General features: G+C 43.0%; 1 protein-coding gene and 2 long non-coding RNA genes across 3 annotated transcripts in view; 1 reads left to right on the forward strand and 2 right to left on the reverse strand.

Moving 5' to 3' along the window:
• CDK5RAP2 (CDK5 regulatory subunit associated protein 2) overlaps nt 1–10,958 on the forward strand; it is a 73,910-nt gene extending 62,952 nt beyond the window's left edge. Inside the window, exons 32-38 of the mRNA XM_026049331.1 lie at nt 191–312; nt 1,421–1,669; nt 3,429–3,688; nt 5,109–5,255; nt 7,111–7,249; nt 9,895–9,941; nt 10,802–10,958. Of these exons, the coding sequence (XP_025905116.1) occupies nt 191–312; nt 1,421–1,669; nt 3,429–3,688; nt 5,109–5,255; nt 7,111–7,249; nt 9,895–9,941; nt 10,802–10,861 (1,024 nt within the window). The 3' untranslated portion in view covers nt 10,862–10,958. The remainder of the gene's footprint in view (nt 1–190; nt 313–1,420; nt 1,670–3,428; nt 3,689–5,108; nt 5,256–7,110; nt 7,250–9,894; nt 9,942–10,801) is intronic.
• On the reverse strand, nt 10,815–11,439 carry LOC112955877. Its single transcript, XR_003250957.1, has 2 exons — nt 11,343–11,439; nt 10,815–10,979 (listed from the first exon to the last, which is right to left on the reverse strand). It is a non-coding gene; the product is annotated as an uncharacterized LOC112955877 (long non-coding RNA).
• Nucleotides 11,440–11,595: 156 nt separating this feature from the next.
• Nucleotides 11,596–12,413, reverse strand: LOC112955876. Its single transcript, XR_003250956.1, has 2 exons — nt 11,951–12,413; nt 11,596–11,733 (listed from the first exon to the last, which is right to left on the reverse strand). It is a non-coding gene; the product is annotated as an uncharacterized LOC112955876 (long non-coding RNA).
• Between the last annotated feature and the right edge of the window lie 12,175 nt (nt 12,414–24,588).

Consider the following 24,588-nt stretch of genomic DNA (forward strand, 5'->3'; position numbering starts at 1 on the left):
TAGAGGAGAAAATTGGCAATGTGACATGCATATGTTTAGCTGTGGCCGTTAACATTACTGTAATGAGGTGCTTAGCTATATTTAAAAGGCAAAGGAAAAATACAAAAGAAAGGAGAATAGATTTTAGATTTTGAAATGAAGAATAAGAATAATTTAACATTTAACTTAGAGGTTCATTGGAACATTGCAGGTTGCAAACAGAAGCGAATGTAAAGCAACATCAGCTCTCTGAGAATGACAAATTACTGCAGTCGCTCCGAATTGAGCTCAAGGTCTATGAAAAGCTGGAAGAAGCAAGGAGAAAGAAGACAGGTATAAATGCACAATTGTTTCTGCACAGTTCTTGGTCCTTGCAACCCTACCCTCTCTGAATGTGATCCTGAATATTTACTTGCTATCTAAACACATGCTGTTCGACTCCTGCAGCTAGTACTTACTGAAATGCTTTCTGCTAAGACTCTTATTATGTGAGTAGTGTCTTCTCTCTAGGGCTAGAGAGAAGAGCTGGCACTGTTTTTCCAAATAAGCAGAGACAGTTAGTAATTACTTGTGTGTTTTTTGTCACTAAAGATCAGGGGTAGGAATGAGACTTACGAGCTTTCCTACCGTTTTATGGAAATTATACCACTACATASTTGTTCTTAAGGTTAGGTAGAAGTGTCATCTTTACCAGACTAGAAAGTTCATCTCTACTGCATGCTTTGTATAGGATCCAGCAAATTTCCCATTACAAGTTTGTGTAGAAGTTAATTTTTCTTCGTGCTTGTTGGCATAAGGCTTTAAGCCAAAGTTGGCTCAGGGATAGAAATAGGTTTTCCTTGCGGAACTCATAACGTAATTAGAGAGCAGCAACACCGTCCTCATGCTGTTGTGAGCCCCTTCCTGCTCTCTGGGGAACAGTTAGATTTCAGCATGAAAGAATACACGGAATCATTTCTGTACTGACTGCCTTCTATGAAAAGGCAAACACAGCTCTTGCTTTTCTGAGGTTCACATTGATTCCTCTGGTTGCCAAGTGATCACTGTTCTCTTTTTTTCCTTCGGTGTATAAAATTAAATGTACTCAATCCCTCCTCCTGACTCCGAGAATACCTCTTCTCTTTTCTTTCCCCAGACTGTSTATCAGTGCACTTCAAATTTTGTAAATCCTCTTCATTCTTTTATTGTTGTAATTTTGCTTTTGGCATGAGACCTACTAGCTTTTATGGACAAAGTGAAAATAATTTTCAGTTCTTTTAAGTCTTTTGAGGATAGAAGCAATTAAGACCTGCTTTTTTGTCAAGCTATTATCTCAGTGTTGTTTGTAGCTAATTCTTAACATTGAGGCTAAAGCTGGCTATAATTTACTTGCTCACCGTTTCAATCACAGGATCATTTTAATTGTTAAAGATGTTAAGAGTTTCTGTTAAAATTTTCTCAGATCCCAGACATGATGCATCTGAAGAATTTCGAAAAGATCAAAATAATCCACTTGACTTACATGAACTATTGACTGAAATACAGAGTTTGCGAGTACAGCTTGAAAGAAGCATAGAGACAAACAAGACTTTACATGAGAAATTAGAGGAACAGCTTTCAAAAGAAAAGAGAGAAGAAGKGGGCTCCTTGTCAGCTGTGAATATCAACTACCTTTTCAAACAAGAATCTCAGCATTATGCAGGAATGAATGGTACTGTGCCATACTCTTATTACACTGTAGAACCCATGCCTGTCCTTTAAAGATGCTTCTTTTCTCTTAAAGCCTCATACAACATCAACTGTGCGATTCAGGACCTATCAGCCTTTCAGTCTGCCTTCCTTTTAGAGCTATTAGTACATCTGGAGGTCAAGTGCACACTGTCTTACAGCCTCTATCAGGTGCCTTTCACTCAAGAAAGGCATTTACAGGCAGTATYTGGGATGGAAGGATGCCTACATTATATTGCCATAAATTTTGCTTACCTGGGAATTCTTCTCCTTAATGCACGCTCTATAGCCTTTGTGAGGAGTGACTATATATTACTYGGGAATGATCAATAAATGCACAAAATGATGTTTGTTTAAAGCAGTTTGTCCCCTCTATGCCTTTGAGGAATATTTTTATCTTTATTTTAATCACTGTTAAGTGATATCATTTTCGCAAATTGGGAAAAATATGATGTTTACACTCAGGCTTAGACTATGGTCCCAGTGTAAATGTGTATGGGATACAAAGGGCATGAGAAGGTTCTTCCTTGCTGATGCTGCTAATGTCCCCTGAATAGTGACAGCTTCCCGTACTTGCAGCAGAAGAACGAGTGCTCCTGATTGTATAGGTATGTATGTGTACCATGTTTTGAAGTACAGGTGCTCCTGACTGTGTAGGTATGTATGTGTACCATGTTTTGAAAAAGGGATAAGAGGGGAACTTTTTGTGTCCCTGCACTTTGCCCACACATGCCAGTGTAGCAATATGCACCACACAGGGCAGGTTGTGCCAATAAGAGAAGGAGTGTTGGGAGCCCTTGCCTCAAAGGCATGAGACACAGGTGGGGTTTCTTACTTCTCTGGAGCACCCAGTATGCCCAAGCTGAACCCCGCATCAGGTGAAAAACAGAATGGGCAGACGAGTAAGGGAGACGCTGACTGTGGCAGATAAATTTTAAAGATTGCAAGCCTTTTTTGTGCCCTTATTACTTGAACAATAACTTTCCAATCTTGTGCTTCATACAGAGATGCCTGTTTAGAACCAGTCATGATGAAGTAGATGTGAAACAAGGAGTATAAGCCACCAATATCCCCAAATTACATTTGTTCCTGATAAGTTTGTAGATAGAGTCCTGGGTGTTGCTCTTGACCTACATCAAATAAAGCAGTTAAGAGCTGGAGAAGCAAGTTATTTCCTTGAGAAAACTGAGATACAAGTTTGATGGCTTACTTTGATATGGAGCAGGAAGACTCCTCCGAATGTCACAGCCAAATTTATTACCTCTCTTGTTGTACTGTGATACTTTTCCCACTGTGTCTTATTTTCTCATAGGTTTTGGGGAATTTTGAAAGGTCTGACGAGAGATGATATGCATAGGATCTAATGAATGGTGTAAGCTGAGAAGAATGCCATACTTTTTGTGGAAAGTTAACAGGAAGCTTATATTTGTTGATTTTATCATATTCATTCAGGGTGTATTTTAGATTTGCTGACTACAACTTGGTTTTGAGAGATAGGTAGGACTTTGGATAGATGCTAAAAGCATAAATGTAAGCAAATGCTGACAAATGCATGTCCTTGGTACTAGAAAACCAGCTGTGTTTCCCTATTTCCTGACCTTAAATGCAAAGAAAAAAAAGGAAGAAAAGCAGGAATAATCACCTTTATCCCAGACTTTCTGTTTGAGACAACTCTAGTGTTCCTGTCTACTTCATGTAAGATTAGAAGAAGTTAAAACTTTATTTTTTTTCCCCTGTCCTAGGCACACACATAGCATCTAGAGATGATTTAGACAACACTTCACACTGCAGCAGCACCTCATCTTCTAGTACTACGTGTACCCCTCGACTCGTGCCTGGACATCGTATGTGGGCAGACAAAAACGGGCGTCACGTTCTGGGCTTGATTGAGGATTATAATGCGCTGCGGAAGCAGATTGCGGAAGGCCAGCAGGTTTTAGCAGAAATGGAGATTTCTTTAAGAGAGGTCGGTGGTATGAAACTGCCAGAGCCTGGAATCAAGGTAATTATGAAAGCTGTGAGAGTACGGTGAATTTTGCCTAGAAATGCAAGATGTACAGCTGCAGAACAAGACAAATCTAACTATAGGCTACAGCAAAAGGGAAGGAAGGATCTGTGCATGTCCATGGTGGATAATAATGAACTAAGGAACTTAGGTTGCAACAGAAAAAGCTGAGGTGAGACATTTCAAAAATATGCCAGTGGTAAAAATAGTGAAATGCTGAAATGGAGACTGCTCAAGGAACCTGTTGAATCACTATCACTGGAGGCACTTTTTTAAAGAGCAGGTTACATTAATGATTTTGAAAAATTGCATATAGAGTTTTCCTGCCTTGGAGCAGGAAGGTGAACTAGGTGGCTAATGAAGGTCCCTGTCACCTTTATGGTTTTAAGATAAAATAAATGTTGTAAAGACCATGTCCATAGGTCTTTAAAAAGCAAAAAATGATAACTGCATGGTTAAATTTTCGCTATTTTTCTTCTGTAGTTATAATTAGTAAAGCTATTGAAGATGCAGCTTAGAACAATGCTGGAATCACCTGTACTCACACAGTAAAACAATGTCTGGATGACAGTTAAGGCTCTCTGAAGAATCATATTCAAATGACTTAGTTAAAATACTAATAATGCCTGAATAAAGTAACCTCTCTGGAATAGTCTTTTGGTGGTGGTCTTTTTGGTGGTGTAAAGAAAAAAGGAGTATTTCACAATTTGCAGTTTCATGCACAGTTTTTGCACCTCTGAATTTTCTGACTACTCAGAAAATGGGATGCTTTACGTGACAGGGGGATTCTGTGTGAAATAAATATTCAGATAATATGTTGGGTGGGGGCAGGAGTTGTAGATGCTTTTCTTTCCTTACCCTCCCCCTTCTCTATCACAATTGCATTGGTAAATTATTTGCTCCCTTGCATTTTTTCTCCCCTTTTTCTCCTTTATTTCACATTTATGCAATTTCTTCAATTTGGTTTTCTCATTTGTCAGCAGAGGAAAACATTTTATGTGTGTCCTGGTAGTTATTTTAGCATTAAATGGAACAGTTTAAAGGGTCTGCTAAGGAAGAAACATCTATATTGCTTAAATTGATGTCTGTAGTCATTTGACTTTCAAATACCATGACACAAAATGCAAATGAAGAAAGAGTGTAGCCAACTATTTCCATAGCAAATCTAGTAAATGTAACCTATTATTAATCATGGCTATTGATTAGAATAAATCCTCTTCCTCCCTCAAATTTTCATATAATGTATAATTCAACAGTCTGTTTAAACTAATAAATTAGCTTTCTTGTGGCAYCCAGTAGCTGTGTACATCATCTTAAATATGAAATCTTACTAAGTGGATTTGCACTATTAATTAAGATGACAATTTCATAATATTTTAAATGTAAAATGTAACTTATCTGTAATGCCACGATATAGGTGCCCGACCAGACCTCACCGCGGAGCTTTTCTGCAAACGTTCACACGGTACAGCAGATTTTAGAAGAGGCTGCACGTTTATTGAAACTTCTCTGGAGAGTCTCCCTTCCTCTGAAAGCTGCTCACAGTGCTGCCCAYGGTACTCAGGTACTACTGCGTTTTACTTTTCTTTTTCTGAATGGTTGTAACGTGTTACAAGAGGTGTGAGGTAGGAACATGTCACTAGGGAAATCTTTTGAAGATTGTGAACCTAGGATACCCAGTGTGCAGTGTCTGGCCACGCAGATTCGGGCAGCTCCAGTCCCTGAAGACCAAGGCCAAACATGTGTTGGTTTTCTGTCCTGATCACAGCGTGCACTGGGAGGTTTATTCACAAAAGATTTCATAGTAAAGAGGCAGACTGTAATACCTGTGTTCTCATACTCTGAAGATGTAGGCAGGTGACAACTACTCCATTTTAATGAGAAAAGAGTTGGTCTCCCTTGTTATAAAAAAAAAAAAAAAAAAAAATACCCCACAAAACCAAATTCAATTTGGTTATCTATAAACCACTGACAACAAAAATTTCAGCAACTTTGATACAACCTGCGCTACATTTTACTTTTACGTTTGAGATACCTAAGCTGTAAAATAAGAAGGTTATTTTTTTTAAAGTACGACAAAAAGTCACGACAAGTTTTATATCACTTTAACTAAAAAGGATTGCACTATGCAAATGAGTGAAAGTGAACTGAATGAGGGATGAATTATCTATACTGTCATAATGCTACCATTCAACAATGAAACTGTTTGAAACTCTAGCTTGAAAATAAATGTGAAATGTTTTCCCTGAGGTTTTTGCAATGTGTTTGTTTGGGGAGACAGGATATGGCTGAAAAAATAAAGGTTTAGGAAAGCAAACATTTAATATATCATTTTTATAACATTAAAAAATATATTTTTAGTGGCCCTAAAAATGTAAAATCATAAAAGGAGTGAGAAGAAACTGTGTTGTCTAATACAGGTCACTCATATTTCATTTCCATATTTTGGATGACTTGTGAAGTGTGTATATTTACATTTTTACCCTTATATACATAAAATTTATATGGACAGATATATGTTGGCTTGGATTGCAGTGTTGAAACATAACACAGTGATAAACAAATGTGTTTTAGTACATCTGTGATGCCCCAATTCTTACTGGTCTAAATCTTCTTGATTTGGATTGGTCCCCCCCTCCCTTAAAAATCTGACCCTATGCTGGAGATCTCAGAATAGAGGCTATAGGAGCTTTTCTAGAGTTTCTTACCCAATCTGCTGAGATCTTAAGGACATTTGATTCCCTCTGATGTCTTAAATGCAGCATATGAAGGAATGTCTCTTGAAGTTTGATTCTAAAAGATACTGAGAGTTCACTGCCTTCTGTTCAGCCCCACAGGAGCTGTGAATAATCAGCTGTTCTGCAGAGCTAAATGMTAGGGGAGAATTCCAGAAGACATTATTATTTTAACAAGTGGTACAACAGCAAGAAAAATTTACAGGTTTAGGTTTGCATGAGGTTCCAGGTAAACAATCATTGCAGATTAATGTTTTCATTCTTAATTACCATCCTTAGAGAAAGAAGGTGCAAGTTTTGAACCTGGCATATAAGACATTTGCTGGTCTCGTAGCACTGGGCAGCATTATGCTTTCCAGTGGAGAGCAAAAGTCATGAAAGGAATGCAAGATTAAAAGCAAAAATAAACACTAAAGTCTTTTTTCAGAATATCCTAACAAATAATTGTGATAAAAGTGAGCTAAGGCTACATCATTAATTATAACACTTTTCTCTGTAAATCATTGTGGTCTCGTCACAGATAGCAGGAGGAAGGAAGCAGTGAATGATGTGGCACTCACTCCTTTAAATTCTCTGCAGCCTGGAGAACTCTGAGGGCTCCTGTGCAAAAGTATAGAGGAATTAATCATGTGCCACATGTATCTTTTAATGATTCTGAGCTAATATTTTATTCTTTCAATTTAGGATGAAGGAATGAAAGCAGAAATATTCAGGTTGCGTAGGAAGCTATCTGAGCAAGAGAAGAAGTTACACAGCACAGTGAAACGCTTGCACTCCACCAACCAGCTGAAGGAAAACATGGAGAAAGTCATCATTGATCAGTGTAAGTGATTGCTGCATTCCTAGTTCTTACTTTATTTTTGCATTTCATGGCTAACTAGCTAAATTCAGAAGCAATCAAATAACTGTAGGCTCTAAAGTGATATTTTACTCTTAAAAGAGATCTGAAAGATTATATGGAAATATGAAAACAAGCATGATACAGACTATATTCTAGGTGTGCTAGACCCCATGAACTTCTTGAGATATATGAATCCTGCTTTAAAATGTAGTCTGTTCATGAGCAGATATTTGAATGGAGCTGTATCTTTCCTCTGCCTCTCCAATTGCTATGGCAGTGTGTGTGTTACTGGACGTGGATTTCTTTTCCTTTAAAATTCTGTCATTAAATTCTCTTAGTGATAGGCCTGACTCATTGATCTTTGCAAACATAGCSTTCATGTTCATGAGTAATTATTTTGGAATGTAAGATGTTATGCAACAAACAAAATAGCCATACTACTTTTAAGTTATTGAAGTCATTTTAAATGCAGCATAGTGCTATTAATTTAGTKTGTTCCATAGCTCAGAATTTTGTATTGATATTGCATATATTTTCTGCCTGAAGATTGTTGATTCAATATTTATGGGCTGTTTTTGGTCACTTCTTTCAGAGGTGTTGCTGAAAGTGACATAAAAGTTAGTTTTATTAAATACAAAGCTATGTTTTGTTCAGATTTAAATGTTGAATAGCTCAGTTTGGAGCTATGACAGCAAAATCTAAGCTATTTTATTATGTTTGTCTGTTTGCCCCTGTGATATCCCTGAGACAGCTTTACTGATTTACTGTGGTTAGTTCTTATGTTCCAGTAACATCTCTTGAAGACTTGCTGGGTAACTGCACTAGGGCTATGGCGAGCATAAATAGGTAGATTTTGGCCTTATGGCCCATCTTCTTATCCCCACAGCCACTACCCTGACCCTTTCCCTTCAACACCTTCAAAAACAAAACAGAAAATCTCCCTCTTTCTTTGCTCACTCTTTTTTAGTGTATTCAACCTCTTCTTAACTAGGTCCTAATAAAATGAAACCAGCTTTTTCTGAAATCCTTCTTAATGCAGAGTACTGCCTGACTCGTAGCAGCTCCTCTGTTAGTGTCTGAATTCTCTTCATGTACTGAATTTGATATTTTTGATTTAGAAACATCTAGTTTGCCAGCGAAATGATTTTAGTAGCAGGGCTCTTTACGAGCAGAGGGCACACTGCTACCCAGAAAGACCCAGATAGATACAATTTTCAGTAAGTTTCATTGATGATGGGAGTTATGGGTGTCAAGTTACCTTTGCCTTAAAGAGCAATTTCAGCAATGTTTCTAAATTGCATCTGTACACAAATTCCTGACCATGCATACAGCAAAAGCAGTGAATCATAGGAAGTTACTATTGAATTTTATTACCATGTATACACTTCTTTTTATTTCTTCCTTTTGCCAGTAAGAGATCACAAGTATCCCAGGAGGTGACCTTGACTGCCTCCATTCTCCCAAATTCCTCTTAGCAGTTCACCTCTATGGAGAATATTCAGGCTCCCACTGTTACTTACTTGAGCATTCCTAAATATGTTTAGAGGCAGAGACTGGAACATTCTTGTGGCTCTGAGTTTTTGTGCTATTTCTTCAGGAGAAAGAGAACTCATTGCTTATAAAACCTCATCTGAACCTCTGAACATGTAACAATGCAGAGCCAAATTGCAGTAATCTGCCAAGGGTATAATTATCTCATGACAGCTATACCCTTGGAGTTGTTGGGTTCTTATTATTGTAATGAAAAATCTTTATTATGGCTAAATTGTTTATTTTTGAGACTGGAATATTAAATTGGTACTTGTGAATGGTATTTTTCAGCAGTTATGGAGCTGACACAGATTAGAGAATCACATATTTAACCTGACATTTCTAAATATCAGTTTTGTTTAGCAGCATCCCCTCCTCCCTTCGCAGGTCTTTCTCTCTCCCCACGGAAGCTAACTAGCTGCATAAATAAAGAAAACTTGGAACTCGTCAGAGCAAACCACTCGCTTCCCTCTAAGCCTGTGTAGGTTGCTTTGTCCTTGAACTGCTGGAGGAGCTGCCTGACTTGTTCTGCCATCTGTCCTCCTCTTCCCATCCCCTCCTTTCCCTAAGCCTCTCCATCCCACCCTTTTCCTCTTCCTCCCTGCCCTCAGGAGTCTAATACATCAAACTGTAGTTAGATCATTTGCTGTCTTTCCTTAAAATGGATGGTAGGACTCCCTTGGATAGTCTTGGATTAAAGGATCCAGCCTCACATGGGGTGACACTGTGCACATCTGTGATGTTGTGTAGTGATGAAATCTGCGTGTTTTCACATACATAGCCCTTCTTAAGGAAGAAACACTTCAAAATGAAGGCTTTCCAAATGGTGTTTACATCTGAGAAGTTGATTATTGGCTAGATGGAATATAGGCCATGGAGCAGGGAAGAGCATTGAACAGTTGAAGTGGTAGAAAACAGGGCTTGCCTGGTCACTGTCCATGTGGTAAATGTATGTGCCTTATATATATATTGTAAGTGCCTTATATATATGTGCCTTATATATATATCTTATTTAATATTCAGTCATACGACTCCAATAGAGAGTACTTTATAGAAAAGCTTTGCCATATTCTGTTTCATCTGCTCTTTCTTTCCAGTGGTTTTAACCCATGATGTCCTGAAGAAAGCTAGAGGAAACCTGGAAGTAAGTAAAATTTCAGCTTACGTTTAAAGCTGGTGGCATTTATTCTTTAGAAGTAGTCTAATTTACTTCAGGTTTGCTACTGGGGCATGATGTTATTATCAAATCTAGATGATAGCAGTTTAGCATGATAAATATTCCCATATGTGTTGTTTAAATTAGAGGTTTACGACCTAACAAGTAACTAGTTCAGTAACCGAGGAACTTTTCTGGTGCTTTTGCTAGATTAACATTCATGTGTCCTTCTTCCTCCAGTAGTTTAGTCTTAGCAGGTCACAGTCCAATAACCTGTTTTTACTGGCTAAGCTCACAAAAAGAACACTTACTTAAAGCCTGCATATATTTTAATAACCCGTGCTTTTTAAAAAATGTGAAATGTTTTTATTTAATTTAACATTATAAATGTTAAATGTTAAAATATTAAGACCCGATAGGCAAAGCTGCTGTGAACAACTATTTGCTAATGCAGTATATTAGATTAGTTTGACTAAGTATTCACTTCTTGCATCCTAAATCACATCCCTCTCCTTGCATATTCTACTCGGAATGATGGTCCATTTCCCAGATCCCCCTTAAATTTTCCATGAATCCTTCCTTCATTATCTTTGACACCAGTGGCCTTATCAAAGCTCTTCCTTAAGCAGCTGCTCCGCTATTTTCTCATCCCTCCCCAAGTTATAAGTTGATGACGTAAAAAGGTCTGTGTGCTTACAGAAACCCTTATCCTTTAATTTGAAGATCTGCTGAACAGAGTAGGTCATATTTGCAGATGCTTTTGCAGGATTACGGCCCAGCACTAGGAACAAATTGCGTGCAGTTGAAGCACTGCAAAATTGAGCAATAATTATTGCTTTTCTACCCAGGTTCAACCAGCGGAGAATCAAAAAGCGGCTTCCTTCACCAACAAAAAAAGGATTCTCTGAAGGAGAAAGGTCCGTTAATAAAGACTGTTCCCCGTGCTTATTGTTTGATTCTTCGTGCCTTAAATATTTATTGATGTAAAAATGTTCATTTAGCTCTTTTATTGCAGTCAGCCTTTRTCTAAAAAAAGAAGAAAAAAAAGGAAAAAAGCAAGAAAAAAAAGCAAAGCTTTTGGTAAATAACTTATTTAACAAAAAAAGGATAGTTTTTAATATTTATTACAGAAACAGGTACTGGAAGTGTTGAAGAAAAAAACCTAGATTTTTTTTTTTTAAAGTTGGCTCCTTTGAAATTTTATATTTTTACTTGTTGTGTTAGTTAAACAGATCCAGAAAGAATCAAAGAGTACGATCCTCCTGTCAACTGTTTCTATATGGCTAAAATTGAATAATGTAGCTTAAAAAATATACTTAGTTCTGCCAGTTGTCATTGTTTTGTAGCATGCTGAGAAATGTTCGGTATTTTAAAGCATTTTAAACTTACATCTGGCAGATTCTTCCGGAAGCCGCCTGATCCTGAGCTTTCTCATTATCCTCTTAGAAACTTAGGTTTGCTGCTAGGTCTGAAAATGTTACTTAGAATCAGGCAATTCATTAAAGTTAAAAACAACCACAAGTCTGTCTGTGTTATTTTGTTTAAAACGTCAGAAATGTGAGCACCTGCTGAACAAAGCAGCCCAGTGATGGCAACGTTGATAGCGCTTGGCGTGGATCATTTATTCCTCGAAAATGACTGAAATTAGTCCCTATCTGCAGTCTTATAAGGTAGGGTAGACGGGCTTGCCAGGACTCGGTGCAGATGTTGGAAACTTGTTTCAAGAAGTCCCGATCCAGAGAGATTTTGCTACTGGCAAAATGGTAGGCACTGAAGAGACCTGTGCAGAGAGGAAGGAGATCATTTTGAGGGACATGGTTCTGCAATCCATTCTTCTGCTGAAATCATGTAAAAATATTTMTTGAATTTAAAGACATTTTTTATTAGGGGCTTTTGTGTTCCATACTGATATAAATAATAGGAATATTTTGACCAGGCCAGAGAGTATTATCATAAAATATGTCCCTTGTGCGCTCTGTGTGCTCCACTCATCCTACCTGGGGCCACGTTTGCCTTTGGTCTTGGCTGCTGGAGCAATCAGAGCTGATCCCAGGCAATGTGCTGTTCTTGTTGATATTCCAGTATCGTATCCTTTGAGCACTGCAAAGACAGGCTTAATCCTGCTGCTTCTGTAGCTGAACCTGATATTAAATGGTTGGGGCTGTTCCTTTCCCTGGGGGCAGCTCTGTGCTCCCCCGTTCTGCACAATTGCCAGCACAGCCCCTAGACACAGCGCAAGGTGCAGATAATCTGGTCTGTACCAGWTGTATTCCATCCTTTGAGAAGTCTTCCCTGCAACTATTGTGTGTGTAAATTAATTTTTATTAAGGAAAAATAACAGGAAGCCGGAGAGTGGCACTCGCAACTCTCGTTCATCCAGGGAAATGCACAGCCAAGACCAAAATGTTGTTGGCCTCACTGACAGCAGGGGGAAGCAAATTCATTCATCTAGATTAGAGGAAATATGCTGGAAAAAAAAAAGTGAAAAAGTTAAAAATAAACTTTGCAAATTGAGAAGGGAGGAGGCAACGAAAGAGCACGCAGTCAAACTTGCACTTCAGTCTCCTCACACGTTATTGTCCTCACATCTCACTAAAAACGTCAAGTTAATTTTACTAAGTAGCTAAATTATAGACACTCAGATGTAATCAGAATCTGCTATACATTTCAACTTTCAAAATTAATCATCCTACGTTTTTTGAGTTACAACACCTGAAGGAAGCAGCTGTACATCTATATATAGGCACCCAATTCTCTTGGTCTTCTTACAGCCTTTTCCATTTCCACACCATCTGTACTGAAAAATAAATAAATAAATATTGCCCATTCCTGAGATGATTTACCACTTATTTCTTCATGTCGCCCACTGTGCCCGCTCAGAGCTCCTCTCCTGACCCCTTTTTCTTTCTCATCATCTGCGACAGCTGCATCCACTTTACAGTACCCTGGGCACGCAGGGTGCTGGGCGCAGCCTCACTGCCGAAATGGGCTTAGCCGCCCCAAAATTTGTGATGTGTCATCACCTCTTTAAAAGAGATGTTTCCTCGAGATCAGAGTATTTCATCTTAATGAGAAGTGCCTCTTAAACACAGGCAATTTACTGGGCTGGTTTAAAAATAATTAACGAAAGAAAGAACGAAAAMCGCTTACCAGATGGAGGGCTGCAAAAAGACAAAGCTTATGGAGTGTTAAACTTGGTTGCCATTGAACAAAATTACATTTTCCTTTAGAAAGAATTATGCAGGGGGAAAATCAGCTGCGTAAGCAAATGGGATTAAAGGAGGGGCTCATTTGCTCAGCGCGTTCCTGACCATACTCCGTTTTTCTGTGCAAGGTGAGTCAAAGTGCGGCTGAGCGGGAGSAACGGGGAGTAGGCACGGTGACAGTCACCAAAGGGAACAAATAAAAGTGTTGCTCAAAACCACAGGAAGCTGCTTGTATTAACAATAAACAAACACCAACGCTGTCGCAGGCTTAGAAGCAAAAGCACAGGAGCTTTGGGGGGTATTTTGGGCCATRCAACAAACCCGTGTTTGCAAGCGATGTGACACACGTTGCTGCGCGGCAGGACGGGTGGATCCGCTGAGCGGTCCATGGCTGTTCCTGGCTCCCCAGGTCTGGGCTCTGAGCCTTATTTTTGGGCACAGCCACTAGATGGCAAAAGCAAGTTGTGCTTGCGGGCAGGGAAAAGCACAGCACGGCCCCGGCTCACCCGACACCAGAATAAACCCAAACCACTGGGTAAAACCTGGGCTCACGAACAGWGGTACCATTAACAAGCTGGGATCTGGAGCCAAGGCTGATTGAACGCCGTCTTAGCTTATTTACTTGAAAGGAAAAAAAACATATATATATATTTATATAAAGTCACACTTCCATGACACATTCTCACTGTTTTCCTGCACACAAAATATGCGTTTTTGCCCCTGTTTTTGCCCTGTTTCAAGGGCCCTTGCAACAGGCTCTCCAAGGAAGCCAATAAATGCAGCAAATGCACGAGCAGGTTTCCGCTGTCCCTGGCCAGCTCTGCAGGATGTCGGTCGCTCCCGCAGTAAGTTCCCCTTGGCATAAAAGGGAGTCCCTGGCCGGGCAGCGCTGGGTGCCCCCCATGCAAACAGCAACCGCCCCATCCCGCACGCACCCTTGGCCTCTTGTATTTCAAGCCAACCCCCCGTCCCACCTTGCAAAGTGCTCTGTGAGCCATTTTTTTAAAATGTATTTATCCCGTCATTGCTTCAGAAAGATACTTGGTCCACATTTTTTCAGGCTGTCCCCAAAATCTGCATTTTCTATCACTCGGGGACATTCTGCCCTATCCACCTTTCCTGAACCTCCCTCCCAAATACCTTCACCCGGCAGGTCCTTGGGCTCCTGCACCSGGATCTGATGGGAGCCAGTGACACTGAAAGGTCAAATGACTAAGGATAGATGCTGATAAAGATACATATGTGACATATAAGCTCATATTGGGGTTAAATTCACAGGCGGCTGGAGCACTTTTKGGGAAGGACAAAGTGAAGGAAAGAAACTAGGTCCATTGTCCAAAGAACAGAAGGAGCAGAAAAGAAACAGAAAGAGGCCAGTGAGGAGGGAAAAAAAAAATGCCAGGGAATGAATAAAGAGAGAAAGAAAGGGAAGGACACCCAGAAAGTGAGAAGTAACAGAGGATAAAATGGAGACTAGGATATAAGGCCAATTATTTTTGATTCTTTGCCTTAAGGGCTAATTTATTGCAGCGGTAAATCATGCTTAAGATAGGTAATACGGAGGCCAGCGCCTGGACATTATTTAGTCAGAATAATCATGATATTAGTGCTGTGAAAAGTGGAAAGCGTTTGCAGCCTGCAGGCCACGGCTCRCTCCTCACCGCCCTCTGCTCCGTACGGAGGCGGCTGCGTTTCCCTGCGGATGGGGCAGCTTTCCCACGAGAGCAGAACAGCAGCAAGGAAAGGCACAGGTTGGTGCTGAGTTTTAAGCAAAATGCTGCAAAAGCCTCTGTTTTGCATGTGAAACCCTGAGGGAGATGTTGAGAGTGCCCGAGTGCAGTAGGGCAGTCAGGACCTTGGAAAAGGAGTCACCTCCTCCGTGGTAGCCCTAAATCAGCCAAATTAAACCCATTTCCCCGCACGCTTAAAGCTCAGTGCCTTGGCCCTGATTTGCACCAGCCCTCAGGATGCTTTGCCATTAAAGAGCTTGTTCCTACCTGTCCTCGTTTTGCACAGGAGAAATTTTACTACATTTTCTGCTCATAAATGCTTTAAGAGAGGTGCTCGGTTGACCTGGTGCCTGCAGCTCCCATTGCGAGCAGGGGTCCTGCTCACAGCCCTGCTCCTCTCTGCAGCAGCGGCAACAGCCTCGGGAAAAACAGCCAGGGAGGTGGAAACCCAACCTGTGCTGCCTCCAGCCATTGCAGCAAATCCTGTGTCCTACCACAGCTGCTTAATAAGAATATTGAACTGAATGATGAATAAGAACTGCATCATCCCACACTCTCGACATGCACAGGAAAGCCCAGCAAGTCGCTGGGCCAGGAAAAAAGATGCCCATGGCTATARTTGTGTTTCTATCCCTGGGAAACACACAAAACAGGCACGTGGGATAATAGGTTAAAATATCTTGTGGAAAGCTATTAATTTGGAGCCATGGTGAATMTGGGGCTGATGGAGGTGTGTGCAAACGCAGCCCGTGGTCCCAAGTCCAGCAGATGGACACCTCAAAGCCAAAGCAGGTGCAGGTTGTCCCATGTCCCATCTCCCAAGACCTGTCCCCATCCCTCCTTGTCAGCACTGCCAAGGTAACAGGGCACAGGGTTTCCCTGGGGCCTCCCTGGTTTTCGTTGGCACAAAGGCAGGAAGTGAATTTGGACCTGAAACCCGGCCTGGAAAAACATGAAGGAATTCACCCTGTAGAAGCAGAAGAGAGTTTGCAGTTACACCCACTTAAGTATCAGCTTGCACGGGATTGCTTTGGCTTATATTTGACCAGAACGTGGCTAGAAAGATCCATAGTATGTCAGCTGGCCTGGTGACCTCCTCAAACTGTACGGAAGAAACAAGGGAACGTCAGGGAAAAGTGATACACCCAGCCCAGCTCCATGAAGACCCGCTCGCTGGGCAGTGCCAAGTTTTTCTGTCATTCTTTTTCCCTAGCACCTTTTGCCTATGAAGGAGGCAGGTGCAGCAGCCTGGGATGGGCTCAGTGCAAGGACAGACCCACAGACATGCGGCTTGTACAGCACAACGAGCCTCACACAGAGCATCATCTGCCCCAGGAGCCCAAGGGCTTCAGATCCTCATTCATGCAGAGGCTTGGAAAGGAATTAAAGAAAGGCTGGGATCTCTTTGCCAAGAAGCCTACAAGAGGAAGGGCACAGTGGTGGGCAGCTAGAACGGACACAGGGGGACATGGGGGTAGAAGGGGGTGGGAGAGCAGCACGAGGTGACATTTCAATAGGCAGGCAAAATGCCAGCCTGCAGAAAGACACTGCAATTTGCTGATGTGTCCTAATGAAAATGTCATATCTGGGATGTCTTCTTTGTCAAATTGGATTGAAGAGCAGAAAAGCAATTAAAAGAGGATAGATACATATGCACATACATGCACGGAACAGTCACATCAGTCTGTTTCCTAATGGTATCAGGYTATAAAAGATGATTAAAGCAAACGCTGTCCCACAAACCATTGCTGAACACACCTATCCTATTGACAGGTTCTCCTCACGCATCTTCTTGCCCGCACGTACGTGTTTTGATGGCATTTTGCACAGGGCTGAATCGCCCCAGAAGAGAAAGGAGGCAAAGAAAGACTGCAAATCCCAGAAAGACTTTTGCAGCCGCTGCTGTCCTGGTGGGAATCCTGCGGGAACCCAGCCAGAAAGCGAGGGTGCCACGCGAGCCAAATGGCACGGGCTCCGGCCGCCCGCGCCCGCGGAGGTGATTAYGGGATGCAAGGCAGGGATCCTTCCAGCTGGAGGTATTTTAAACACATACAAAATAATGCCGGAATCATAGGACTGCAATCTTTAAATTATATTCAAAAAAGATGCTCAAAGYATATATCATTGAATTATGAACAGCTTTGGCAGCTTTATTGATGATGTTGAATCTGGTTGACAGATGCATTTACACTGCATAAGCATTTGAGATGCTAGAGTAATTGCTTATTAGTCTTGTTGTGAGGCAAAACACCAGATTGAAATAAATAGGAGCTCATGAACACAGAATTTTGCTGCCTCTTTGATTATTTTTTCAAGCTAACCATCTGCTAAGCATCTGGGATTCTTAGAATCCAAGATCCATACCATACACAGGTGGGAATTAAGAAATACAAATAGAAGGAGCTTAAGAACCCAAACAAACTATAATATAAAATCATCTTAAATGACGAGGGTGCTTCATCACGCGGCCGCGGCGCGGGGACGCGAGGTCCCGGCAGAGGTGGCAGCTCGGCCCGAGGCTGCTCTCCGACACGTGCAGGAGCACAGGGGTGTGGAGATGCATGGGTGCTTCTCCCTTTGCACAAACGGGATCTAATGGCAGCGAGTCCAAAGGGCGCTGAAGTCACCAGCAAGACACCCGCAGCGCTCRAGGGCTTCGTTTGCTGTGCAGATACTCTGAGATTTTCACCTGTGTCTTTGTTTTGCACTGTTAGTACTTTAAAGGTTTTTCCCACATTGCAATAACGTTTGGCAGAGGTAGAAATGCCCGCAGCGGGTTGAAGTTGAACATCCCTGCTGCCCTGCCCAACCCTTCCACACGGCGACGATGAGCCAAGGTGGCCCAAGTGTCCCAAGAACACTATAGAAAGGGGCAGGATCCCATCTGGGCCATGGCAAGCACCTAACAAATACATATGTGCAACACTCTGAAGTCTAAAACAGGACAGACGAGTTCAGGAGGGAGCTTGCGCTGCAGTTTATTGCAGCCTGGGAGACGGCAGCTTTGATAAGAACATAAAACTGATATTTGAATTTTCCCCAGCTGCCAGTGCACTTGGTGTGGAAAACATGAGTTAATAAAAAACAGCCAGTTAAATAAGTGTCAAACACCAGCAAATACTCATAAAGCAAATGTTCTTTTTTTTWAAAAAAAGAAAATCAGGCAGGCATTTTTCTCCATAAAAAAGTGCAATTAAGGAAGCTTTATAACTAATATTTGGTTTTGGTTTTAAAGTATCAAGGATTTTTCCTAAAGATAGYGCAGTAGAGGGTTTCAATTAATCTCCTCTGAGTACACAGATTCAGGTATTCAAAAAGGAAAGAGAAGAAAGGATGAACCCTGCATCATGGTCTGTCATCTCCAGAAAGCAGTAAACAGTAACACGGAGAGCAGAGTTTGTGTGACAAATTCGAGATTAGGTGGATTCTGATCTAAAAATTAAATTGCTTATCAGAGCAATAATATTAAAGTAAAATAAATTAGAATCTCTACCGAAGACTCTRCAAGTAATTTTTAAAATTAATTAGAATCAAAAAGATGGATCTCAAAGGATAGGGCAGCTCTAATTTAGACAGACGGTAATTAATTCCCTATTTCAGAAATTCATTAACAGGCTGTAAGAGCAAATCACCCCCTTGCTGGAGCCAAGCCCTGGAGAGGCGGGATGCGCTGGGCGGGATGCCGGGTCCCTCGGCACCGGGCAGGACACCTGCCCTGCGGGCGGAATGCGACCGTGAGACCAAACCCCAGCCCTTTGCAAGGGGAAATTCGTACGTGGGTTTGAAGCCTTGGCACAGGTGTCATGCTGCAAGTGGCACAGAGGGGACCCCCTCTTTCTTCCCTACCCTAATGCTCACGGATGGAGATGTTCTACCTGTAACGAGCACCCTGAGCTGAGGGAAGAGCGGCTGCAGACTTGGGACACAGGTTTGCGCTGGTGATGGACAGAGCTGCTGGCCAGCCGGTCCCCTGGCAGCCCYGGGAGCGGCCACGCTCCAAAACCCTTGGGAGCCTCTGGCAGTGCCAGCYGGGCGGTGACGCCGGCGTCTGGATGCCTCTGATAACGAAGGATGCGCACACCCATCCGCCGGGCTGGACTGGGTGCGTGGGGAGGGTAAACGAGGCACGAATCCGCCCCCGGGCAGGCTGGAAAGGAGCCCAGACCTCAATCCTTATCCGCAGAGAGCCACGCGCTGGCTCTGCACCCCCGGCATCCCACTGGCCGGCCCATCTGCGCCTGAGAAGACACCGAACACGGATTTAGCTCTTCCATGCCAGCTCCTTGGGCAGCAGTGGGTGCCGGCAGCCACTTGTCCCTGCGGTGGCAGGAAGGATTAAGTGGCTGTTTCCGCAGGGAAGAGCTGTGCAGGCTACAGACAGGCAGCTCCTGAGATGCTCACATGGGGAACAAGACATGGGCAAGGAGATAAAAACAGGACAGGAGCAGACTGTTCCTGCTGCAAAAGAGCCGCTTTGCACTGTAACTCCCTGCCCAGGTCCTGGTGGGAAAGCATCAGCATCCCTCTGTCCCTCTGGGATTGATTTAAACCCAGTTTGGTTTCAGAGGGAGGATTCGAAGCCATCACTATCCACGGGGTGAACTGGCTCCCACACAGTCCTTGTTCCTGGAGGGTTTTTTGCTTCCTTTTCCCCSCTAAGTCTCCACTCAGCCCAAGCCTGTTCCACATTCAGGTGCCTTCAGTTGCAAAGTGCTCAGTCCTGGGGAGCACGAGAGCCCAGGGCCTCCAGAAAATAAAGGCACAATTAGTGGCTGCCCATGAAAGTTTAATGTAATCCTGTGAAGCTGGCAAACTAAGTAGGTGAAAACCGACTTTTTCAAAGTGATGGCAGTCTGGCTGTTTTTCTTTCTTTCCTTTCACAAAGGAGAACATGGCACGTTGCTACCGTGAAAGCCCTTGCTCAAGAGGAGTTTGTTTTTCCTTCTCCTTGATGGCCTTAATGGATACATCTCTCTATATATGTACATACAGGCACACATACACAAATACATATATATCAGCTTCCTCACGAGGCTGGTCTCACACCTGCGTCGAGGTCACCACTGCTACAATAACCACATTGCTATTGACACACATATTCCTGGAAAAAGCTGCTTTGACGAGGAAACAGGGGCAGACCTGGCCACCAGGTCCCTCACCTACTGGCACGACCCAAARCCTGTGTCACCATCATGACCTGGGACCTTTCATTGATCCAGGGATGAGGAGAGAGATGGGCTGAGGATGCTGAAGCTGTTGGTGACAGAAGCAGCAGAAAGTGACCTCATATGAAGATTTACAAAGCACTAAAACTGGACTTAGACAACCACTCCATTTAAACACCAGTAGGTCTGTTAATAGCCTCAGTTTCTCTGAAAACCCGAACTGCTGCTGCAGACAGTTGCTATTTCACCGCAGGTGCTGCAGTGCAGTCCYGGCCGTGCCAAGGGAGGTGGACAGCGTTTTAGGACAGCTGTGCCCAGATGCAGGAGCCACAGCCAAGCTGCAGATCCTGCTGATGGCACATCTGGCTCCGCCGGGGAGGGAAGCTGTTCGTGGAACAAACCCAAAAGCACAGCACAGCCGCGTGGGGCAGGGAGGTTTGCTCACAGCTCCCTGTGCTTCAGACTCAACATTTCCATGCACTTGGCTTTTGACCTTCCCATGACACCCCTCGTCCCTGCCCACATGTGATGCAGAGCCCCACATGTGGTCTGCAATTGCACTCCTGCTGCCATCAGCTGCCTTACTCCGTTTTGACCCAGACAGGCGCACGAATGGGGTGTCGCAGGCACCTTCCTTTACAGCTCAGTGAGTCAAGCGCTGTGCACTTGGCAGCATCATCTTTCATTCACTGTGTGACAAACGCTGGGAAATTGTTTGGTTTCCTGTCATTATACCCGGGGATATTAAATCTGCATTAAGTCAACAATGACAGCACGGCGAAGGGCGTGCTCCAGCACGAGGAAGGGACTGGCATCCCTGTGCATGCCCAACATCCAGTAGGGATTCCTGCAACAACATCCCKATTTGCCTTGGGGAAGCCACTTTGTGGGCCTGGGCAGAGCTAGAGAGGCACCAGGGTTGATACCCAAGATGCCTCCGTATCTGCAGATGTTGCTGCCCGCTGCCCCACGGCCACCTGTGTGTCCCCGTGAGGGTATCCACTCTCCTTTGCCATAGTCCAAGGTCCCTGGCTCAGGGTTCCCAGGTGCTCCCATCCCATCGAGGGCCCCGTCCACAAATCCCCAGGCAGCCACAACTGCTTCCCAACCGGTAGGCAGCCTCTGAATCTCTGCACTGATACCAGGAAGCATTTTCTCCTCACTTTAAGCTTCTTATCTCACCAAAGAGGATGCTCAGTGTCTCTTATCCTGTTACCAAATATGAAGAACTCTCATTCTTCCACCTAGCAGAAAAATATTTTTTGTGTTTATGGCTTTGTCACCGAAATATCTCCCCTCCCATCCTCCTTTCCCTGATTGTTGATAAACATGGAAATCCATCCTCCTCCTAGCATGGGGAGCAAGGAATCTTTTATCCTCTCCCTGATAAACAGCAATAAGCTTATTATCCTCTTACCAATAACCCAGAGCGTTGCAAATCCTATATCAGACACACTAGGGTTAGGGTTGTTTGCGTTACGTGAAGAGATTTTATAAAGTATCAAATAAAAGGAATATCGTTTTGGTCTTTTATCTGAAACTTCCTTCTAGGAGGAAAGGCAGAGCTGTTCAGAAGTAGATTTAATTGGGTATTATTCAGTATCAGGTTGAGGCAAGTTTTCCAGTCTCCCACAAAGAACTTCTGCACTAATTTGTTCATACTCGCGGATGAAAGGTCATTGTGCTGACTAGMAAGTTAAGTAAACAAAATTAGCATCTGATTTAAGAGACTTTTTATTCCCTCTGGTGTAAATTAGTGTAAAAATTAGCAAGACTCCTGGTTGCTTCTGTTTTCTGCATTTGAAATGCATCAGTTCCCTGAATTTAATGGTGCAGAGGCTTATTATTTCTTTATTTATGCTACTGCCTACATATGGGTGGCGAGACGGAAGGGGCTGCGCGCACCGGCTTCCGAAGTGAAAGTCATTCAAGGTTAATAAAAGCAGGACAGAGAAGCTCACGGCAGCACTGACACCAGSACACTGAAGAGTTACAACTTCAGGCTCCTAGATAGGAAAACATTTTTAAAAAAAATGTGACGTGGTCCATCGCTATGAAACGCAGTGCTGCGTAACAACCCGGGCCAAAACAAATCCACCTTTATTACAGAGGCTAACAGGATGCTTTGCTCGARGGCTAGGCCATTTTTTATTTCAATAAAGAGCTTTGTGCTTGGGTGTTCGCATCACACTCAGATCAGTGATACCAGCACACTTTCCAGGGATTAAGAAAAAGCCAGTAGTACTTGGGATTAAGGTAGAAAATCCAAGCAAATACATTCCAGAAGCAGATTCCTGACAGCTTCTTCATTAAAAGGCTTCTAACTCATCCTCAATTGCTTATAGCATGCTTCTAATAAATAACCCATCAGTGTTTAAGCCTGATGCCTCCACAGCCTTCCAGAGCTCAAATGGGTACTGCATTCATGAAGAGATTAGATAGGGACAGAGGATTGGAAAACGTGTGACCGCATTAGCATGTGCAAATAACTTCAGAAGAGGAATGTGTCAGAATTAGATTCTCACATCCTGCCGGGCAGCACGTCCTTCCAGGGAGGAGCTGGGCTCGCAGGAACCACCCCAGTGCAGGTCTCTTGCAGCATGGGTGCAGGACTCATTTTCTAACCACACCTTCAGCATCAAGGCTATCCTGTAAGCCTCATGCCATTAACTTCCAGCTGGAGCCTTCAACCTYGACTCCACTGCAATGGGAGCATATCTTTGACCCACACAAAACTATGGGCCTCTTATCACACCTGTGGGACTRCCAAAGCATTTTTGCTTAGCAAGAAACAAAAAAAAAAGGGAGGGAAAACAAAACCAAGAGACTCAACACAGCAGTCGCACAGGATGGCTGCAGATAATGGAAGCTGATGCTGCAGGGCTATTTCTGTCCACCTGCTCAGCATGCTCTGACCAGAGATGTTTATCGATCCCTTAGCACACTTGGTAGTTCCAGACCCACCTATGGATCCACTACCTCAGTCACATAGAAAAGCTTCTCCTCCAGGGCTAATGGAGCTGCCTTGGCAGCCCAGGGAACACTCTGGTCCGGAGTGACAACCTTGCACGAGGACAAGGCTTAGGTGAAGGGGGTAAAGCAAATCCTCCTTCGGCACCTTCCCTTGCGCAGTCTCATGGCAGGGGGTGGCCACTGCCTCCACAGTGAGGTCTTCCTACCACAGTATTTCTAATCTCACATGCTACTAATTTGGATGTTGATTTTCCACCTTGCAGTTCAAATATATTTCCACTTTAATTGGTAAAACCCAATCCCCAGACTCCTAAAAGAGGTACGGCATTTTCAACCAAGCTCATCATTTTTGAGTCTGCAATTGCTTGTTAAACCAAAAAGATGTGGAACAGAAAGCAATATGTTAAAGTTAATAACACGAATACTAATTCCCCAAAGAATTGCAGACTATATCTATTCTAACAGCTAAGCAACGGTAATGTTCCTACAGCCCCCTAAGAGAAACACAGAMACTGAAGCAATAGTTTGCATTTCCTTCTGTTTCAGTTTAAAAGGAGAGCAGAAGCACCAGTTTTCTGGTTGAGAACAGAGCAGCTACTGTAATTGCCACGAGAGCCTTGCTGACAGAGAAGTTTGGGTCCCTGAGGGTTTTACTGGCCAGGCTGGGCAGCATTGCTCTTCTCCAGCGTGGTAAGAGCAGAGCTGAGCATCAACTGGCATTTGGGAACTAGGCCTTCATTTCTGACAGCTCTAAACCCAGGTTTTTCTTTGCATTTTGTGTGACGTAGTTCACAGATAAGGCATAGGGATGGTCCCAGAAGCAGGAATCTTGACTTAAGCCAGGTTCTGTTCTGCGAACCATCAGTTCCTTTGCCATCTTTGCACAGTGAATCCTCGACTCCTCCCTTGCACTACAACACACCAAGCCTTGTCACCTTGCACTGACAGCCACACCAAGAGATTTTCATCTGGCTACAAAGACTGTGTTTTGTGCAAGATTAGTTCCTTCCAGATTTGCTAGGCATGCTCTAAAAATGCCAGCCAGCGAGGACTTCTTAGAGACTTAAACAAAGTGAAGACTTATGAAGCAGCTATATTTCTTTAAGGGAGGAGACGCATGGGAAGGACAAGGCCTCAAATCAAGGAGCTCAGGCACCTCTAGGTGTAGGTGGCAGCTGGATAGGGTTTTCAGGTATGTTTATGGAAGTATCTGAAGTCCTCCTAAGTCATCCCTGAAGAGTATGTCTTCTTTTCTGCCATCCTGCATCCAGATTTTCATCATGCAAATGTTCCAGCTGCTACAGCTCAACAAGTTGAGAGCTCAACAAGTTGAGAGCTCATCCATCCCTTATATCCTGTTCTCTAGTCCAGTCCTACTAGGACATCGACATTAGAAAACCAACCCAGGCTTCTCTAGTATGGAGAGAAGTACCCTCTGCATTAGCTACAGATTTGCTAGAATATTTTTCCTGGTTCCCCAAATTGTGCTCATATCTAGCAATCTGCTTTAAAAAATAGTCCAGCCTTGATCCCACCACCCCTGAGCCAGGACACCTTGTAA

The sequence above is a fragment of the Nothoprocta perdicaria genome, unplaced genomic scaffold (genome assembly GCF_003342845.1).
Source record: "Nothoprocta perdicaria isolate Ctin4 unplaced genomic scaffold, notPer1 scaffold_6, whole genome shotgun sequence".
Classification (NCBI taxonomy): domain Eukaryota; kingdom Metazoa; phylum Chordata; class Aves; order Tinamiformes; family Tinamidae; genus Nothoprocta; species Nothoprocta perdicaria.